Genomic DNA, 20,555 nt, shown 5'->3' on the forward strand with positions numbered 1-20,555 from the left:
CACTGGAGCCTAATGACGTTGCCAAGGGAGCCTGTCTGGCAGCCTTGCAGCAGGGAAAGGGATGTGGAGCAAAGACGCAGTCCCAGGCTCAGCAGAGGGCCCATAGCCAAGATACGCATGGCAGGCAAAAAAACGCAAAAATCAATTCACAAAGACAGCAAGAATTATTCCTCCTGAAGTCTAGATAGATCTCAGCTGAGCGAGCTTGCTGGCCTCTGCAAGCTGCAGGGATTGGAGGAAACCCAGACACTCTTTGCCACTAGCTCCGGCAATGGCAACATGGCTTCGGCTGCAAGCCTGCTGTGGCTGGCTGAAGGGTCTAGGGCTTGTCCTTTTGGCCTCTATCAGGCTAAAAGCAGCATAAGCTCTCGCTGTGGGGTTTTGTTTTTATCCTTCTTTCACGGAGCTCTGGTGGTGCGGTGGTTAAACGCTCAGCTGCTAACAGAAAGGTCGGCGGTTTGAACCCACCAGCCACTCTGTGGGAGAAAGATGTGGCAGTCTGCTTCTGTAAAGATTTACAGCCTTGGAAACCCCATGGGGCAGTTCTACTCAGTCCTATAGGGTCGCTATGAGTCAGAATCAATTCCATGGCAACAGGTATCCTTCCTTCCCTTCCATCTTGGCCCTTGGCAGGGTCCACCTGGCCGGCTCTGCTGTTTTCTTAGGTGTGTGCTGAGCCAGAGAGGAGATAGGGAGGGAGGGAGGGAGGGAGGGAGAAGGATGGACTCGAGGAAGGGAGGAAGGGCCAGGCCACAGGCCTCCTAAGGTAGCATAGATTCTGAATGAATACACTACTGACTGTAAGAGGTAGCAGTGCTGCCTCTTCCAATTCTAGCACTTCTGGGAGTCATTTCTCAGCTCACACTTCCCTCCTGTGACAGACACATAAATCCTTGGCTGAAGAGGCTGCCGTGCCCCTTCCTGTCTCAGACGTGATTTTCCTCAGATGAATTGCACCACCTCCTTCAGACTTGCACAGGTCAGGGGATTAGATTAGGCACAGTGATAGAGCCATCAGGCTATGGTGAAGAGGGAGAAGGGAACTGTTGATTTCCTGTGAACTCCTTTGCCCTGTGTCTCTCCAAGTTAAACTAGGTACCAGTGGACAGGCGCCTTTATGACACATTCCAAAGACACCCAAAAATTACTTCTGCATGTCTGAAAGTCAACTCCCAAGTATTGGGGGGCAGCTGTTTCACTTTGTGAAATATTTGTGGCAATGCTTGATCTTAGCTTAGCTTCTCCCTATGCCCAGTTTCTCCTCCTACTTTCTGTATACTCCAGGGATGCAAGCTCATTTTCATATCAGCTCAAATAATTAGGAAGGCAGGGCTACTGAAAAGAAGAAATTGACCCGTAGAGCATTTCAAAGCTGGCTACACATGATTATTTTTCTTCTTTATGCTTGACTTGAACTGGTGTCAAAGTGACCCTGCATCCCTGAGTACCCAGAAACTAGCTAGAAGGTGGGCGGGGACAACCTGGGATTTAACGACTGCTATGGTTTTTTTTTATGGATAATCCAGAAGCCCTTGCTGTACAGTGGTTAAGACCTCGGCTGCTAACCAATAGGATGGCAGTTGGAATCCACCAACCGCTCCTTTGAAACTCTATGAGGCAGTTCTACTCTGTCCTATAGGGTGGCTATGAGTCGGAGCTGACTCAACAGCAATGTTTTTTGTTTGTTTGTTCGTTTCTGTTTTTGTTTATGGATAATCAATGGTGGTCTCTGGGTGGCGTGAATGGTTAAGTGCTTGACTGCCAACTAAAAGGTTGATGGTTCAAATCCACCCAGAGGTGCCCCGGAAGTAAGATCTGGTGATATGCTTCCAAAAGCCTTGAAAATCCTATGGAACCTAGTTCTGTTCTGACATACATGGGGTCGCCATGAGTTGGAGTCGACTTGACTGGCAACTGACAACAGTAATGGATAATCCACAAAGTGGATAATGAATATAGGGATAATCAAAGTGTGACTCTACCCAGATACAAGAATGAGGCTATGCGGGTAGGGCGGCTAACGACAGAGCTGCAATGAATCGCTAGCACACCATTTAGTATTATTGAGGAACTGACATGATTCTGGATGCTCTAAATAGGAAAGAAGTATGTAGGAACTATGAGGTCATCCTTCTTCTCTATTTCTTGTCATCAGCCACTAATGAAACCTTACACAGCTCCAGTCTCCTGTTGGAAAGTTAACTCAGGGGGTTAAGACAGGCGATTGAGTCCGCTGTGGCGTTAATTTTGCTCCTTTCCTAACCAGCCATCTTGTAAATGTGTGTCACTGGTCAGACAAGTGGTTGGGATGATTGGTTAGAGGCAAAGGTGTGTCTGTTACAATCTCAATTTTTACAGAGGACAAATGAAATCTCTGGCAGAGAACCTGGAGAATGTCTACAGGATAGAGAAATGTAAGCCAGTTCAAAAGTCTTTTTCTTGTTTCAATGGATTTAGCAAATTTGGAAAAGAGAAGGCTGAAAAGAGACATGATAACTTCCATTTAAGCATATTCAGTGGCGTACGGAAGTTGGAAGACAGAATGAGGAGTAACAGCCTCTGAGAGCAGTGGTTGTTAAACACTGGAACATACAACCAGAGGGCATTGTGGAATTTGCTTTCTTAGAGGTATTTGAAGCTCAGCTGTCACCTTTTGCTAAAGACAGTTCAAGGGACCAAACAACATAGGAAAGACACCCAAGTCTACTGAGGTACAATCCAGCCAGAAGGCAGGAGACCAAACCCATAACCTTCTTCACCTTTCTGCTTCCTCCTAGGGCTCACCCTCTTCATCCGCCCTTCCGACCCACAGACAGCCAGGCTAATCATGTTCTCTATATCTCAGGGCAATAGAAGGAGGAAGCGGACCAAACTTATTTACACAGAGCACATCACAAACTCCTGGCAGAAGTGGGAACCCTCTTGTAGTTTGATTTTGTACAAATTTCCCACCAAATCTTGTCCGAATCTGTCCGGAAATCAGCGCAAGTCCATGCGAAATTGCCTCAGTGACGTATTTCCTGTCCTTTAGCTGTGGCTTTGTGCATTCAGAGAAAGATTGTAACCTCTTGACTTGCTTCCCAGAAACACCTCCTTCAATTTGAGTTGAATATGTCTGTGAACAATGCTGAGAAGAAATCAGTGGAAGTTGGTGAGGACAGCCCCACCAACTCTCTGGTGGCTATTTTCCCATGCCTGTGGGAGCATGATAGAGACAGTGCCTTCAACCAAGTGAAAAAGCCTGCTGCTAATCTGGAGTGTTGAGTGTCATGGGGCAGAGCAGGACACTAGCGATATAAAAATAGCAGGTTACTCTTACACTTGGAATAAGATTGTCAGAATGGACTTCGAGCTAGGTGTACATGAAAAAGAAGGGCTCAAACCATACTGTATGGCTCCTGTTACTTATCCCCTGGCTTCTCCTGCCCCACCTCCACTAACAGATAGTGTAGTAGCATGTCCCCGATGTCAGTTATTTGTGAACCACACTGTCAAGATTTTTGCCGTATCTGAGTACCACCAGTATTGTGATTTACCTATCTTCTTGAAATTAAATAGACTCGTTTTTTAAAAATGCCTCATCCTTAGAAATAACATTTTGGAAATCTTAAGGCATATGTGTTAGACATATTCTTTTCTAATACACATTAAATAAGTAAATAGCTATAAAAATAGAAAAACAAAGTTAGCCCATGTACCACCAACCACCAGCGTATGTTTACCACACTTTAGGAAACAGTGCTCTCTGCATAGAGCACGCATATGGTCTCTACCACCAACAAGCAGGGCTTTATTGCCTCCTCAAATGTAAAGCCGGCAGGGTGTTAGGCTGCCCCAAATGTTGAATACTGTCCCAAGCCAGGCTCCCTTGCTCCTTCCTCTCAGGACCAGGGCCCTGGCCATTATTATTTTCCTCCTTTCAGGTGACAGCCCAGCCAAGGCTGGCGTTTGCAACCGAACACAGGGCCCTTATTCCCTGTCAAGTGCTGCTTCCCTCCAGCTATTTCCCCCGCTGAGATTTCCACACTAGACCTCACTTAACTCGGGCAGTGCCCTCTGTGGAGTGAACTTCCTCACTCTTGGCCCCTGGGGCTGTATGGGCTGGAGTGCCCCAAGCCCACATCAGTAGCCTGACTGTCTGCCCCAGCACTCACACAGGCCCCAGTAACGTCCGGCCCTGCCCAGGGTGGCCAAGCATGTGGTGCTCCAGGTTGGGAACACCATCTTCCTGGGGAAGCCAGCGACCCTCCTCTCCCTCTGCCTGCGCCCCGGTGGTCAGGAACAGGAGGAGAGAGTCCAGCCAAAGTATTGTAGGCAAGAAAGATGTGTGCAGATGCTGATGAGACAGAAGGACTCTCTAACGATCAGGGCTGATCAAAAAGGGAACAGGCTTGTGCTAGATGCAGTCAACCTGAGGCACTGTGTCCACCCACCAGGGATGCTTTAGAAGAGATTTCAGTTTCGGCTAGGGAGTTAAGATCCTTCAGTGATTTACAACTTTTTGTTGTTGTTAAACCAATAATCCTCCCTTATCCTCACCCTCACCCCCCAATCTAACCTAGTCACTAGGTGTCAGGAGCTTTAGGTACAAACCCATTCGAGGAGCAGAAGGGCTCTGAGGGAGGCGGGACTAACGCCAAGAGCTCCGCCCACCCTGCTGTGGAGGAGGGGGGCGCCCAGAGCCCCTAGTCACCACGACCCACATGGAGACACCTCATAGTTCAGTGCAGCCCAGTTTGAAAATCCTCCGGTGAGGAAAAGCAAGACAAGTGAGGACAGAAATCCTATAAGCTTCAAAAGACTCATGCAGATTCTTATTTGTGCCCTAGTTCATGTCAAGGAGTAACTTCTGTGTGGTTAGGGTGGTGACACAATCTACCTCCCCTCTTTCTTTTTGTCTTCCTCCAAACTTTGTCCTCGCCCTCCCTCCTCAAATTCACCTCCCCCTCCTTGTCTCTCCTCCCTTCCCCCAAACTCTCTTCTGTTTCTTCCTTCCTCCGCCCCATCCAGCAATCCCTAGGGTGCTAAGGGGGCTCTATATAGTAGAGCATTATTTGAAAGCCATTGTTCTGCCGGAATTCTAAGATCCCTTCCAGCCTTAGGAGTCTATGATTGATTAACTGAGTGGCAAGAAATAACCCAATAAATTATTATTGAGTGAATGACCTTAGCCAAGAAGTCGGGGAGAGAGCAGGCTGTGTGGTGGTGAGGGCAGGTGTCAGACAGGTGGAGGGAGGTTCCCCTTCTACTAGCTCCCTCCTCTACAGTTTCCCCAGCAGTGGAGACGCTGGTCAGTTGGTACATGGCTGGCAAAGGACATTGGAGATGTTCTGTCACATAGGGATCCCCAAAGCTCTCGTGCCTGACCTTGCAAGGAGCTCTCTGGTTAGTGAAATGTCACCTGCTATGGCTTTGACTCCCCACATATAACCCCCAGGGAGGAATGATCAACCTTGAAGGAATCTGAATATAGTGAAATGTACCGATCACCAACACTCAGCAAGCAGATTGGTTTTTGGGAGCTCACCTGTGCATTATTGGGGGATCCCCCAGTCCCCAGTGGTTTTAAATAACTGCCATCGGATTCTCAAAGGGACAGACTTCAGAGTCATGCAGTACTGGGTCTTGGGAGAGTGGGAGGTTACCAAAAGAGTAGGTTTTCTAGGGCCAGTCTAGACCCTCTTTTTAGGCTCTCTTTTAGATCTGGATGTCAACATCCAAGACCTGAAAACCCTCCACTCAATCGAGAATTCCCTCAAAGACACACACGAAGAACCCCAAAACTGTACTCTGGGTTCAGCACGTGTGGTATGGGGCCCGAAAGGGCCACTGGGAGACATTTGGTGGAGGGGCTCATTAGTAATTGCATGTTAATGACATCCCCAAACACTCGGGTTCTCATTACTAACTCATTCTGAGCCCATCATCCTTGAGTTTTGAAAATCTTGACCCTAACGTTCTGTTTAGCCTGGACCCCCTCTTGAGGTTATGACTCTTGTATATTTGCCACTTTCTCATTCTGTTTTCTTTTGTCCTGTTCATATGAACCCCCTCTTTCTTACCCCCACCATTCTATCATTCCGGGGGTTCAATGCCTTATTCAAGTTTTCATGCATCCTGTCCGTACACATCAAGACTTGAGAGGTGTAATCTTCCAGAATATCTGCTTCGGAAGAGATCCTAGAGACAATGTTGTATCTCCCCTCCCCCGTTTTGCAGGCGGGGAAAGCAGCCCACGGAAGGGCAGGGAGTTACTTACTCAAGCTCAAGCATCAGATTGGTGGCAAAGTCAGGACTCGAACCCAGATCTTCTGGATCCAAATCTGACCCACTTTCCACCACCTCAAGCTGTAGCTCTTCCAGGAACTGTGCCTCCTCCACGAGCTCAGGGTCCTCTCCGAGCTGTGGCTCATCCATGAGCTCTGGCTCCTCCAGCCTTTCTGCCTTCATCTCAACACTGCCCCCGGAAGCCTGGGTTGCCTGGCTGGGGTTGATTCCCACCTCCCTGTCTTGTTTGCTCTCTGTAGCTGCTGGGCTAGGGCGGGAGCAACTGGAAACTCTTTCCCAGGCTCAGAAGAATAAGTGCTCAGGGAGCCTGGGGGCCAGCCTGGGCTGGCTCAGTTGTGGAGGCGGGAGGAAGTTCCCGGCCCTGAGTGCCTTCAGGGCTCCCAGGCTCTGGGGGAAGGCTGGAGCTCCTGGGGCGAGCGCTGCCCTCGGGATCTTCTACCGAGGCTGGGCCAGCTTCCTAAACCAACTCCCAGACTGAAGGGGAGGGCCGGATCCTCTGGGGGAGCCCAGACAGCGGCTCTGCCAGCCAGCCCCTGTGGTTGGAACTTTCAAAAAGACCAATGTTTCAGCAACTGATTTCTTTTCCAACCCGAACAGCAGGCCTTTCTGTCCCTCTTGCATGATTGTGGCTGTGGCATGCAGCCCCAGCCTGAGCAGAAGCAGGATTCCAGGGCTGGGGCTTCATAACACCCAAACCACTGGTCAATTCCATTAAATGAAATCAAATAAAAAAACACCGTTTTTGGCATCAGGTGGACCCAAAGTTGGTCTGCTGGCACGGAGATTTTGTGTACCTACTGGGACGGGATGTGCAGAGCCGTCTAGAGATGAGAAGTCAGAAGATCATTGGATCAGAGAATCAGGAGACATGGTTTCTCTTTCCAGCTGGTCAGTAATTGGCTGTTTGGTTTGGGGCAAGTACCCATCCTACTCTGGGCCTCAGTTTCCTCATCTGTAATGGGATGGCATCAGATGGGATGGCTTCAAAGTCCCTACCAGTTCTGAGCCTCTGTGTCTCTGAGATGCTTGTGGGAGGGAGAAGGTACCGCCACCAACCCTGGGAAGGTCTAAGCTCCAGGTGTTGAAGAGGCAGTCCTTAGACCCAGTGTCCTCTGAAATCCTTACCCATTGGCTAGCAATACCAGTAGAGCATCCTCATGCTTCTGTAGGTTTTGATCCCTTGTAAAAATGTCAAATCTCCCGGCAGCCCCCCTCACTCCCGTCCCTCAGCAGGTGAGCTGAGAAGATTGGAAAGCAAGCCTTGATAGGAAGAAAGCTTGTAGGCTGGGTGTCAGAGACCGGAAGAGGAAGTTGCAGGTGTCAGCAAGGAACTAACAGTACCACTTTCCTAGGGCTGGCTCTGGGCAGGTGAGGGAGGGTACGTGATTGACAAAACATGAGGAGGGATTGGTGAGAGAAGTGTTTAGTGAGAGAGTGAGGCAAGGCAAGTCAGGTAAGATTTTGTTCTGGTACATGGATAACTTGCCTCATCATAATGAAGGCTTCCCTTCCTTTACCGAGGGTTTTCTAGGACTGTCCTCTCACTCATCCCTCCCAACCACACTACCATCATTTTCTGGATGAGGATACTGAGGTCGAGAGAGGTTGTCACTTGCCAATGTCATCATCTGTCCATAGTGGTCTATCCAACGCACAGCCTCTGTGCTTCATGAGCACACTGACTAATGACCTTCTCTACACCTCGGTGACCCCTCTGGAGCCCTGCAAGGGGGGAGAAGTACATGCCAGCTCCCCCAAAAGGCCAGTATCTCCCACCCCTGTGAGATAAGGGTGGCGGCTCTGCCTCTCTAGGATCCTGGCTCCACCAGATCAGGTTCCTGCTCAACCAGCCCTGGGCACACCTTTTAGCTACTACTAGAATATACTAGCAAAGTCTCCCTCATTTGAAGAGAAGACGGAGAGTACAGTATTTTGGAGACATCGTCATTTCTGGGAGTCAGTTTCAAGAGGATTTTTCAGCTCATTAGTTCTGTACACTCTTCACTGACTTTCCCCCGTCAGTCTGACAGGTGATGAGCTCTTCCAAGTCTTTCTGATGCTGCTTTTCAGCTGATAGGCCATTATGGACCTTAGAGACTCGCTCTGCCTAAATCAAGGCTGGCTGATCTTAGCAGTCAGAAAATTTCCTTGGGGGGTTGCTCCTATCCGACAGGGCCTCCGTGAGCCAGAGGTGCTTCAAAATCCATATCTTAGGGCATCAGTGGTGACTGGATTCATTTGGCTTTTCCTTGCTCCTGATTTAGGGCAAGAGTCACTCACAGAGAGACTCATGCAATGCCCAGTGTCTTAACAAGGTGACTTTTCCTTCACAGATTTTCTAATCCTGGGTGAAGCCCCCTTATCTGTGTCCTCACAGCTTCCTGCACTTTTCCTCTATTAGGATGAATTGTAATAATGTAGTGATTTGTGTAATTATTATTTGATGTCTGTCTCCAACACTAGATTGTAAGTTTCCTGCAGCAGAGACCTGCCTGGTTTGGGGCTTGCCACTGTCTCCCCTGTGTCTAATCTTCATTGTGTGCATGGACGGAGAAATCATCCTCCACAGGTACCTGGGTGGGGGGTAGTCTTACTTCAATGTACCCAACATTGGGGTGCGTCCCCAAGATTGTTAGAGTGTGAAGGATGGGGTGCCCCACTAAGGCTAATTTAGCCAGGAGATGAGAAGGCTGGAGGATGCTGGAAGGGACTCTAACAGCTCCCTAGTTCATTGCAGTTATAGGAAGGTATATGTAAATTTTAATGACTGACCTCTGATGGAAATTTCATAGACATTTTCATTACGAAATTATTTTTTATGAAAACATGTTTATCTACTATATATGCACTTTCGTTTTCCTTATAAGCACCTGCTTCTGGCCCCTTTGCTTCCCCTGTCTTTCCCCATCTGTCCATGGTCCTTATAATCAGCCCTCTCACACTTTAATCCAGTTCTTCATTGCTACTGTCACCACTATTACCATCTTATAAATTATATATAACATCCCTTGGGGTAATTTCGTTCAGCTCCTAAGAATGCTTGTAGTCAGGAAGTTCTTTCTGCTATCTAATCTCAATTCTTCATGCTACAGTGTAGGCCTGTTTCCTCTTGTTCTGTTCGGAGGGTGGTTGGGAAACAGCTGGTCACCATCTCTGGGTTGTGGCTTTTCTTATGCTTAAAGATCAACCTTTCTTCTTCCTCTCCACCACCCGCCACCCAAACCTTAAACTTCTCTTTTCCTGGACTAATAACCTTAGTTCCTTTAGCCTTGCCCCCACGCATCCTTCAAGTCCCAGGTTTACCTCCTGTTGGCTAGACAAGTTTTGTTGGCCTAATCCAGCCCCTTCACAATCAGATTCCCTTGGATCACACTGAGCTCTTAGCTTTCACCTGCCTTGCTATTGTGATGGGGCCTCCTCTTTCCAAGGAAAGCCCCTTGGAGCCCCTTGATCAATTTCTTTTCCCTTCTCGGAGGTGGAGCCTCTCTTCCCTTCTGCATTTAGGCTGTTTTTCAGTCTAAACAAATATCTGACATTTGTACTCCGGAAAATTTATATCTCGGGCCCCAGAAGGAGCACAGCCTGAAGCTCCGTGCCCCACTGCCTCTGTACAATGAGAAGCATTCATAACTCAGAAGGAAGCCTGCAAAGGGAAAGGAAAACCCAGACGACCCTCCCTTTCTTTTTTCTTTACAGTAAGTAATTTACAAAAACAAATTTTCCTCCCCACAAGCTATATCCTTTATCACCAGTCCCCAGGGCCAGCCTTTACACATTTCCATACTGTCATGGACTATTTTTAGCAAAGGATGACATTGAGTACTATTTGCCCCATGGGTTTCAAACTCATCTCTTCCTCTTGTCAGGATGTTGTCAGTTCTCCCCTTTTGAACCTGCTGGCCTCTCATGGCCTGGAGATATTTCCAGGGGCAAGAGCTGCTACCTACATGGTATGACTTCAGGGATTCCTTAGAAAGTCCTCTGTTGAAAATGTCTTTTGGCCTGGCTCTGATGATTAGCATTTCACCATTAGAGATTCATTTCTTTGGCTCAATGTCACTTCCTCAGGAAGCTTTGTTTGATCCTTTGTTATACTCTCTAACAGGAGTCTATTCCTTTTCCCTCTTGGCACTTAGTCATTAATGCGTCTGCTTGGTTAATACCCATGTCCCCCACTCAACTGACTATTCCATGACGGCCGAAACCATGCCTTTTGTGTTTTTCCCATTATATTCTGAGTACCTAACGCTGAGCCTGGCACATAGAAGATGAGCAATGAATGTTTGTTGTTGACTAAATCTGTTCATGAGCTTAAATGTGAATTCTCCAGAGCACTGGTGGGAAAAGATATGGGCATGGATGGAGAAATCAACCTCTACAACAAGTACCTGGAATGGACAGTCTTACTCCAGTGTCCCCAGCACTGGACACTAACCCTAGATCCTGAAGGCCTCCACTTATCCAGGGCCAGCCCAAGTCCCTGAGGAGAGGACGCTAGGGTCCAGCTTGTCCTGATTCAGAGGCAGCAATAAGGAGAGGGTCAGAGTGGGCCTTTCTCTTCTGTTTCTGATGCTTGGAGACTCTGGGTTCCAGCCCAGGAAGAATCAAAGGTGCTCCTTGCCATCCCTACCCCAGGCCAAACCTTTCCTACCTGTGAACCTCGCTAGACTCACAAGTGTCCCCTCTCCCTCCCAAGCAGAAAGCCTTGCACCCTCGTCCCACCATTCCAGTGCCAACCCATTCTTTAAGGCCCTGCTGGAAGCCACTGCCACAAAAAGACTTTCCCTTCCTAGTTTGATTTGGCACTGCCCAAGCTCTGGACATGTGAAACTAGGGAACAGTAAGCTTAAGACCTTTCCTTCAAGGAGTGCTGAGCCCCCTGCCTCAGCTCTCAGCAGTCTGGGGTCACCCTGGTGGTGCTGCTTTGTTCCCTGCTGGCCTTGGGTGCAGCTGCTCCAATCCCCCCAGCTACACTCTCAACTCTTCATGGACCTGGTTCTAGCCTTTGATTTCGCCTGTGTCCTCTACAATGCTTAGCAGGGCAGGCATTCAATAAATCCGCAGCAGGCACTCGATAAATAGCAGCCCCTTGGTCAATAAATGATGGATTGATTAATTGAAGTGCTTGATTGCTCAGTACAAGGCCGAATGAGGTGATGCCATCAATCATTTCTCCAGGTATCTGATAACTGAGCAGTTTTTTCTTATCTTTCCCGCCACCCCCCCCTTTTTTTTTAACTGACTATGAAGCAACAGAATGTGAGAAGTGAGGAGCTGGAGACCTTGGAGGGCTCCCAGGAAAAGGAAATTCCGCATCTCCATCTCAAGCCCCTGATTATCACTGGGTTCTGGCTGTGATCTGGGGGAATTAAGAGACCCAGCTCTTCTAAGCACAGAGATGGGGATCTTGAGTCTGTCCGAGGATTCCTGAATCTGAGCTTTGGATACAAATTATGCCAGCTGCTAATTTCCAGGCCACCTTTCTTACTTTGTTTCCCTGTTTCTTCTTTTCTTTCTTGATTGGAGAGCAGTGTCCCCACCTACCCTGAGCCTGTGAGCCATCTACCCCCTGGCAACACAGTGGGACAGGCTGAGGCAAAGACAAGGGAAGGGAGCAAGAGGCACTATTGGTTTAGTCACAAATGGATCCAATGGAATATTAGATTGATGGAGATAGTCAAATTAGCTTATTAGGGAAATGTTCCATAGAATACAGCAATCCTGACTTTAACTGTAGGTAGACTCGGTTGCTCTAAGCCAGTACCTATAATTTTCTGAATAGGCCGGGAAGCAAGCTGAGAATCATTGTGAATTTATGCCAGCCTCGGGGACTTTGAGATTTCATGGAGAATGGACTGGTAATTGGCTCTTTAAGGGTCTTCCTTTAAAGAATTTTCCCAGCTTCTAGTACCCCCTTCCACCTGATGTCACTCACTCTGGGGGTCCCCAGAACAGTCCCTGAACCAACAAGCAGATATAAAAGGAAGAAAGACTTCTGCGACCTGTTTTGGGACCCTTCCAAGTGCATTGGGCCATCCCTTTAGCAGCTATACTATCAGGTGATAGCAGGAGCCCTCCCCCCAAAAAATGCCTCAAGCCAAATTAGGTCCACTCCAGCTCACCTGCCTGCTTACATTTGCTGCTGAGTGTGGAGGCTGGGGGGAATCATCTCTGCAGCCTGGCACTTACCTCTGAGCAGACAAACTGTTGTATACTAGGGAGAGTAGGCGCTCTTCTTTGAGAAGTATGATGAGTTCGACTTAGACCCCCAGCAGGCTTCCAAATGCCAAGCCCCGGGGAAGCCAGCCATGGAGCAAGCAGAAGCTTGATGCCTCAGTAACCTGGCTGTTACATAAGATGCTATATGAGATATGAGTCAGGGCCCTCAGGCTAGCCTGGTCCCAGCCTAGTCTGGGAGTGAGGCTAAATGGGAGCGCTGAAGAAGGGGGGCTCAGGGGGGAAGCCAGGAAAGATCCCCTGGAACCATACCCCTTCCTCTCACTTCTCACCCCCTTCTTCCTCAGGGATCACTGTAACCAATCACTGGTCTAGATAGCACAGAGTGGGAATCCTAGCCAGACCCCTAAGCTGTTAGCAGCTGTTCTCCATCTCCCCTGAAGAAAAGACAAGAGGAAGTAGCTTGAGAGGAAGGATGGAGAAGGTCCCTGTTGTGTTTCTTTACTGGCAGCGCCCTGATTTCAGGATGGGCCTATTCGAGGAAAATGGCTCCCATGAGAGGAAGGCTGATAGTGTGCCTGGGTCATCACTGACCAAACATGCTTCCAGCTCTTGTTTTTCTTGACGCTAGTGTCTCTACAATGGAAAGCTTCCTATTCAGTCTCCTTCACTGGCTGGAATCTTACCTACTTTGGGGTAGGAATTTCTAGCCATAAGGTATAAGTGAATCTCCCTTGTCTGCTGATAAGGTTCCCTCCTGCCTGGATTAGCATTTGGAAAAGCATGAAAGTTACTTTCAACTCTCACAGACTCCATCTGTGTCCACTCCACTTCCTTACCTAAGCTGAATTTCACCCTGGTAGATGGTGGCCTCCATAAGCCATTTTCCTGACCTGACTCCTCTTCAGACCTAGGTTGCTTTGCAGCTGATATCTAGCCTTACTGGCTTTCGCAGGCCTCGCATTAGCCCATGGAGTTCTATGGGGGGGTCTTGTCTGCCAAAGCTGTGAGACTGCGGTGAAGCCCTAACCCTTATCCCATTATTGTAGGCATTGGGACAGCACACCATGTCCTGGACTATTACTGGTCCCTTCATCTAAAAGGGAAATTTAATCTTTATGACCCCTGTGGTTATGGAATGCTTTCCCCTGAGTGCACTAGGCACACAAAGTGCCCCACCAAATGGGCTCAAGCCTCAGTCCCACTCAGCACGTTGGCTTCTTGTGGGCTAGAGAGGCTATTGCACGACACCACCCAATTTGTTACATAAACCTAGCCAGCCATGGCAGATTACGGTTTTGTAGTTATCTTGAGGGATGCCTTACATAAGAAGAAAAAATTTCAGGTAGGAGCAGAGTCGCAATTAACAAACACAGAGCAACACTCACCTTCGGGTGCAGACATAGCAGACATTCATTCCTTTCAACAAACCCACACGATGGGGGCAAGTGTTATGCTGAGCTCAGTCACTCAAGGGGACCCTGAGACACTGGCAGCTTTGGCCAGACCCAGCCATCACCACTTACCCAGGCTTTCAGGACCTGTTCTGGAAGGGAGCCAACATTCTACCTGGAATTGAAAGCTTGTTGGTTTATCTAGAAGTGCAAATATAAGCAGGAGTGTTAACCTTCTCTTTAGGCAGCAAGGGAAAATAAGGTCATCCAGTGAAGAGCTGTTTTCTGAGGTGTGGGCAAAACTGAGGAGTAGGTGAAATTCGTGCTGTTCTTTCCATGTTCCCTCATGCTGCCCACCCAGGCTAGACCTTTCATCGACTCTGGCCTTGTCTCTTTACCTCTTCTCTCCACAGTTGGCTTTCCTCTGTCCCAGTCCCATAGAATGCTTCTCCCAGTAAGTTGTTACCCCAAACAAGGGTCTGACAAACAAATCCATGTAAAGTAGCCAATGGTGAGTAATGGTGTCATATGTCACTCTTTTAAAAGGTACAGTAGATCCTGGCCATTCATAAGGGATACATACTAAACTTTTGACAACCCACAAATTCATTAACATCCTGACAATATATCATTCCCCTCACAAAACATCAATTTTTCGCTAACACCATCACTTTGCTGAACTTCTTAGCTTTCTTTTATTGGAATCACTAACTAGCACCAGCAGCTGAATCAATGAGGGGCATTTTCTCCAAAGAAACACACATTTGGTCATTTCATGAGAGTTACTATGTATGTGTGGCCTGACTGACTATGAGTAGAAGACCAGAAGTTGTGTTGAAAAGTAGGTGCTGGGTAGGGCACTAGGTTCATTCACCAGAGAAAGGATGGGCTCCACATACTAGCCTCTTAGCACATGCAACTCATATTTGTCCTTCAGCAAAAAGACCATTTCTTACATGTTGGGGTTCTCATGAGGCATCCAAACCCTGAATGGTAAGTTTGTAAATGCATTTGGTTTTTAACAGGGAATGTACCTTAATCCAAGAGTGACTATTCTTTGTCGGACCACTAAACACTCAGAATATAGTTATTTTAAATTACCTTGGGCCAGGGAAGGACCTTCAAAGCTTGATAAGGCAAAAACCACAAAGGCAAAGAATGACAGGCTTAACCACGTAGAAACTCAAAACCTCTCTCCAGCAAAGAAAGAACTCCATCCTCAAAATCAAATGGCAAATTAGTTGACAAGGGGTTGCAATCTCTAATTCAGGGTTTCTCAAGGTGTGGTCTGCATACCACTGGTCCTATGTGCCAGGATTTTTATATGGTACATGGACAGAGAACTGAACCTTAAAATATGAATTTAGGCACTACAGTTAGCAGGTAGGAGAGTATATTTGCCTCTCAAATCACATCACGGAAATGGCTATCTCTACAGAAGTCAGGCCCAGGAACACACATTTATGAAACCACTCTCAATTAGTCCTAAGACTCACTTTAAAAAGCAAACAAACAAACCCGTTGCCATTGAGTTGATTCCGACTCATAACGACCCTATAGGACAGAGCAGAACTGCCCCATAGGGTTTCCAAGGCTGTAAATCTTTACGGAAGCAGACTGCCATAACTTTCTCGCATGAGTGGCTGGTGAGTTCAAGCCACTGACCTTTCGGTTAGCAGCCAAACGCTTAACCACTGTGTCACAGGACTCCTTAAGGCTCACTTAACCAAAAAAATAAAAAACACAAACAAAAAAACCCCAACAACAAACCCATTGCTGTTGAGTCAATTCCGACCCATAGTGACCCTATAGGACAGAGTAGAACTGCCCCATAGGGTTTCCAAGGAGCTGCTGGTGGATACAGGCTGCCGACCTTTTGGTTAGCAGCTATATCACTTAACCACTGTGCCACCAGGGCTCCAAGGCTCACTTAGAGAAGTACAAATAATTTTTTAAGCAAACTTTTCATGGAAACCTGATCTCTAAATCTATAGCCTTTCTTTTTTCACTATACATCAGCTCAATTGTTGTTGTTGTTTGGTACCGTCGAGCCTATTTGGACTCATGGTGACCCCATGTGACAGAGTAGAACTGCTCCATAGGGTTTTCTAGGCTGTAATCTTTACTGGAGCAGATCGCCCAGGGCCGCGGGGTGAGTTCGAACAGCCCAACCTTTAGGTTAGCAGCTGATAAAGAATGTTAAATGATGTGAAATGAATTAGCACACACAAAATAATTAGCAACGTTTGCTATTGTTGTTGTTATTGTTATTACTATTATTCTCTGATCATCTATGTGTGGGAACCAGTTGTTGCCAGGTCAGAGGCTTAAATGTAGAATTCTAGGGCTTTTAGAGCTGGAAGGGAACTCAGATTCAGAGTACCTCAGATCACACTTGGCAGGTATGCTCTGGGCCCAAAGGCAGAATACAGCTGATTAAGAAGTTTTGGATAAAATCTTAGAAATAAATTCGAGGTAACAGCAATAACAACAATCACAACAACAGAACATTGCAAAAGCTCCCACTCTAGCCTGCCACATCTTACAGATCACAGAGGTAAGGCCCCTCAAATTCCAACTAAGAAGTTTTTTTTTTTAAATATGCTACATTGAAATGGAAAATTCAGCTATTTTCCCAACATTTTCTGTCTCCCTGCTGAGTTTTCCAGTATTAGAAGCATATTCAAACAACAAGGTGGTGGACCCTTATAATAGGGTGACAACCATCCCAATTTTCCTGGAACCGTCCCATTTTGAGCACTGAAAGTCTTGTTTTGTGTCCTGGGACCGGGACAGTTGGTTACCTTATCTACTGAGGACATTTTGAGCATTTGGATAAGACCGGGGATCACATTTATCTCTGCTTAGCAATTCTTTTTTCATAGACAATCCTTTAGTGTCTGACTGATATTGGTTGGAGTTTTGGCTCTGCTCCTCATTGTGAGACATTGGTCAAGTTACTTAATTTCTCCAAGCCTTGATTTCCTTCTTCATAAGATAAAGAAGGGTGATAAATGAAGATGGGTGATGATAGTGTGCATTTCATAGGGTTGGTGTAAATATTAAATGAGATTATACAGATAATTTCATTTAATGCTTAGTAAACAAGAAGCCCTAGTGGGGTAATGGTTAAGCACTGGGGTGCTTACTGAAAGGCTGGCAGTTCAAATCCACCCAATAGCTCCTCAGGAGAAAAGACCTGGCAATCTCCTCCCATAAAGATTAAAAACCAAAAAAACGAAACCCGTTGCCATCCGGTTAATTCTGACTCACAGCAAGCGACCCTATACGACAGAGTAGAACTGCCCCATAGGGTTTCCAAAGAGCACCTGGTGGATTCAAACTGCCAACCTTTTGGCTAACAGCCATAGCTCTTAATCACTATACCACCAGGGTTACCCCCATAAAGATTACAGCTTAGGAAACCCTACGGGTCACTTCTACTCTGTCCTATAGGGTCGCTATGAGTCAGGATTGTTTTGATGGTACACAACAACAACACTGTAAACACTCAATTTTAGGTATTATGTAACATAAGATGGAAAGGATGGTGTTTAAAATACACAGCTTCCTCCCAACAGTTTAAAGGCACTATTTCCATACCAACAAGCTGCAGGCCCATTACTGCTGTTGTTGTTGTGTACCATCAAGTTGATTTTCAACTCATAGTGACCCCACGTGACAGAGTAGAACTGCCCATAGGGTTTTCTAGAATATAATCTTTACAAGAGCAAATCTCCCGCAGAGCAGCTGGGTTGGTTCAAACAGCCAACCTTTTGGTTAACAGCCCAGTGCTTAGTCGTCGTGCCACCAGGGCTGCTTCATTACCAATGAGGATGATTTGTGTGTATACAGATGACAATGTCCATCAGTACTTCTTCCAGGCTTTTAGAGTTCCTGCATGTGGTTGAAACTGAGAAAACCACATTCGAACCTTAATAAGGGTTTTGCAGGACTAGGTTAAAGTTGTAAAATCTTTACATGGGACCACACCAGCAGTTAAGCAGTCAACCAACTAAAAAACCTTTGTTGAGTACCAACTGTCTAACTGAAAAAAAAAAAAAAAACTGAAAGCTGAGGGAAAATCAAGCCCTACCCTCAAATTGCAGGAGCCCTAGTGGCACAGTGGTTAAAGAACTCCGCTGCTAACTGAAATGTCGGTGGTTTGAACCCACCAGCTGCTCCGCAGGAGAAAGATGTTAAAATCTGCTTCCATAAGATTTACAGGCTTGGGAACCCTATGGAGCAGTTTTAATCTGTCTTATAGGGTCGCTATGAGTCGAAATTGACTGGACGGCAACAGGTTTGGTTTGGGGTAAAGGGTCATTATGAGTCGGAATCAACTTGATGGCAACAGGTTTGGTTTTTTGTTTTTTACCCTCAAACTGCTTATACTCTTGTGCTCCAAAGAAACCAAGAGTTAGGTTGGGAGGCAGAGACAGGTCAAAGCAGACAAACCAGATACAAATCAAGAATGTGCCTCGCCCTTCTTCCCAAGGGGATGGGCTGCAGGAGTTGCGGGGGCGGGGCGGGGAAAGTAGCTTCTCCAGGATAAGAGGTGGCCTTGAAAAGTAGGCAAATTCAAGGGGGAAAGATGCCCAAACAGAAAATCGAAACATCAAATGATTAAATGCAATAGAAGTAAAAACAATGGCTGAAATGTGAAGATGGAAACCCAGGGAATAAATGAAGTAAGAAAGAGAGGAGATTTTTACTTAAGTGAAGGCTGCCCAGCCCAGCCATTGGAGAGGTCCCATAATAACCAACAACAATGATCTCCTCGTTTGCTAATAAGCATGTCATTCTGGGCAAACCTAAACCAAATTCAGGATCCCCAGTCTATAGGGTCCCTGTTGTCAAGGGAAATGACAGAACGTTTTGTCCTGTTAGAAATACAAGGCTGTTAGCACACGACCCTGTCACTCTCCCACCTCAAGGAAGACTGGGGGCTTGCTTTTTAGCTTCTCAGCTATTTAGGGTGCTGAGCTGCTCTGATCCCAGGAGGCAGGGTGCTCAGATACAATCTCCTCAACAATCCTTCCTCTTCTCTCCACTGATGCCCTCAGCATCAGTTCTACCCCATAGCATTTCCAGGCTTTGCCAAGAACCAAGAGTCAATAAATAGGTGTCCGTGAAGTATATGACAAAGGAGGTATTTCCATTCAAGGAGCCCAGACAATCAGAAAACCTCCCCAAGGCAAGGCACACGTGAACACTGTGATCTCAGGCTCTCAGACTCTCAGCTTCACACTCCACTCACCCAGGTCCGACCCTCCTAGACCCAGAACCTAGGGAAGCACCCCTCTCACACTTCACCAGATTCTTCTGGATGGAGTTAAGGGAGAGCCGTTTAGGGGGCAGTTTCTTTCCCAGCTTAAACAATGCTAATGCTACACTGGCTCTTTCTAGGTTTTTCCCACCACCCCTCCCCTCCACTCCCACCTGCTGTCACTCTCCAACAGAGTCATGCAAAATTGTTAGGAACCTTGTTAAGGATTTCGCTCCGCAGGGTTTCAGCGTCTGTGATCCGAATACACTTGTTAGTAGTCTTTCACCAGAAATGAAGATTCCCTCCCAAACTGTTCCGTTCGTGGCCTGGTTTATTTTAGATGAGATAATTTGATGTCTAAAGTGAAATAACAGGCAGGAAAGGGCTTCCATGTATCGAAAGTAGCTGAGAAATACAACCGGTTATGATACTGCTAACCAAGTTGGCAGTCCTGCATGTCCAGGCGCCTCAAACCCATTGAGGTTAGGAGCAGGAGGGGAGGTGATGGTGGATTTGTTTTGGGGCAAAGGGAGGCAAACCTGGTCTTAGCACTGAAGGTAGCTCCTGTCTTTCTCGATTGCTTTTAAAATTTCCTATTTGTGTGTCACGGAAAAGCCATCCAAATGTTTTGTGGGTGCCCTGAATTTCTTATCATCGTGAGTACCACTTCCTTGGCTGGTACCTTAACTAGGCAAACCATTTGCCCATGTCCTAGAATCTCAGAGCTAGAAGGAACCTTCAAGAGACAGTGGGGAGTCTCTTTCTCTTACATAACCTGCATCAGTGGGGGAGAATAAAATCTACTCTTCCACACCCATATACCGTTGCCCTGTCCTGATGGCTCTAAGAACACCAAATGCCAGGGTTTCTTGAGATCACCTTGCCTGCCTCTAAATTGCCTTAGTTGTTCCCCCAGGCTGGCCCTTACCAGGACTCCCTCAGACTGAGGGACAGTGGCCGCCTTGGGTCTTCCCATTGTGTTTCCCCTCTCCTCTCTCTTCCTTGCCTCCCCAGCAGGATTTCTAGAAAGTCTGACCCACACTCTGACACACGCACATCCACACAAAGTTCCTGAGGTACTCAAAGAGGTGTCCTAGGATACTCTCTGGGGCTGTTTTTAGCCGTCATTTGAAATTCAAGGCTGTGGTCCATGGAAGGGGTGGGTTCCCTCGATCCAGAGTCTCAAAAAATTCTTGTAGGTCTCTGATTTTTCTTATTCTCCACCCTCTCCAACACCACTAGTAGCTTAATTCATCTAGAAATTTTGCTTGCTCTCACTGTCAGTCAGGGCCACCAGTAATTTAAACCCCCTTGTGGTTTCGATCCGAGTTGGCACATTTCTATTAGGGCTTTTGAGAAGCAAGAGCATCTCATGGCAGAATCTCCAAAGTGGCTGTGGAAATGTATGCCTTTGAGGAAGGGATACC

General features: G+C 47.0%; 1 protein-coding gene across 2 annotated transcripts in view; it reads right to left on the reverse strand.

Moving 5' to 3' along the window:
* The window catches only part of TSC22D3 (TSC22 domain family member 3), a 62,208-nt gene that overhangs the window by 40,500 nt on the left and 1,153 nt on the right, over window positions 1–20,555 (reverse strand). Inside the window, exon 2 of one of the 2 annotated variants that reach the window (XM_064278662.1) lies at window positions 1–19,485. This exon is cut by the window's left edge and continues 36,479 nt beyond it. The exons of the other annotated variant lie outside the window; for it this stretch is intronic. Within the exon in view, the coding sequence (XP_064134732.1) occupies window positions 19,308–19,485 (178 nt within the window). The 3' untranslated portion in view covers window positions 1–19,307. The remainder of the gene's footprint in view (window positions 19,486–20,555) is intronic. 2 annotated transcript variants of the gene reach the window in all.

This window comes from Loxodonta africana, chromosome X (genome assembly GCF_030014295.1).
Source record: "Loxodonta africana isolate mLoxAfr1 chromosome X, mLoxAfr1.hap2, whole genome shotgun sequence".
NCBI classification, from domain to species: Eukaryota; Metazoa; Chordata; class Mammalia; order Proboscidea; family Elephantidae; genus Loxodonta; species Loxodonta africana.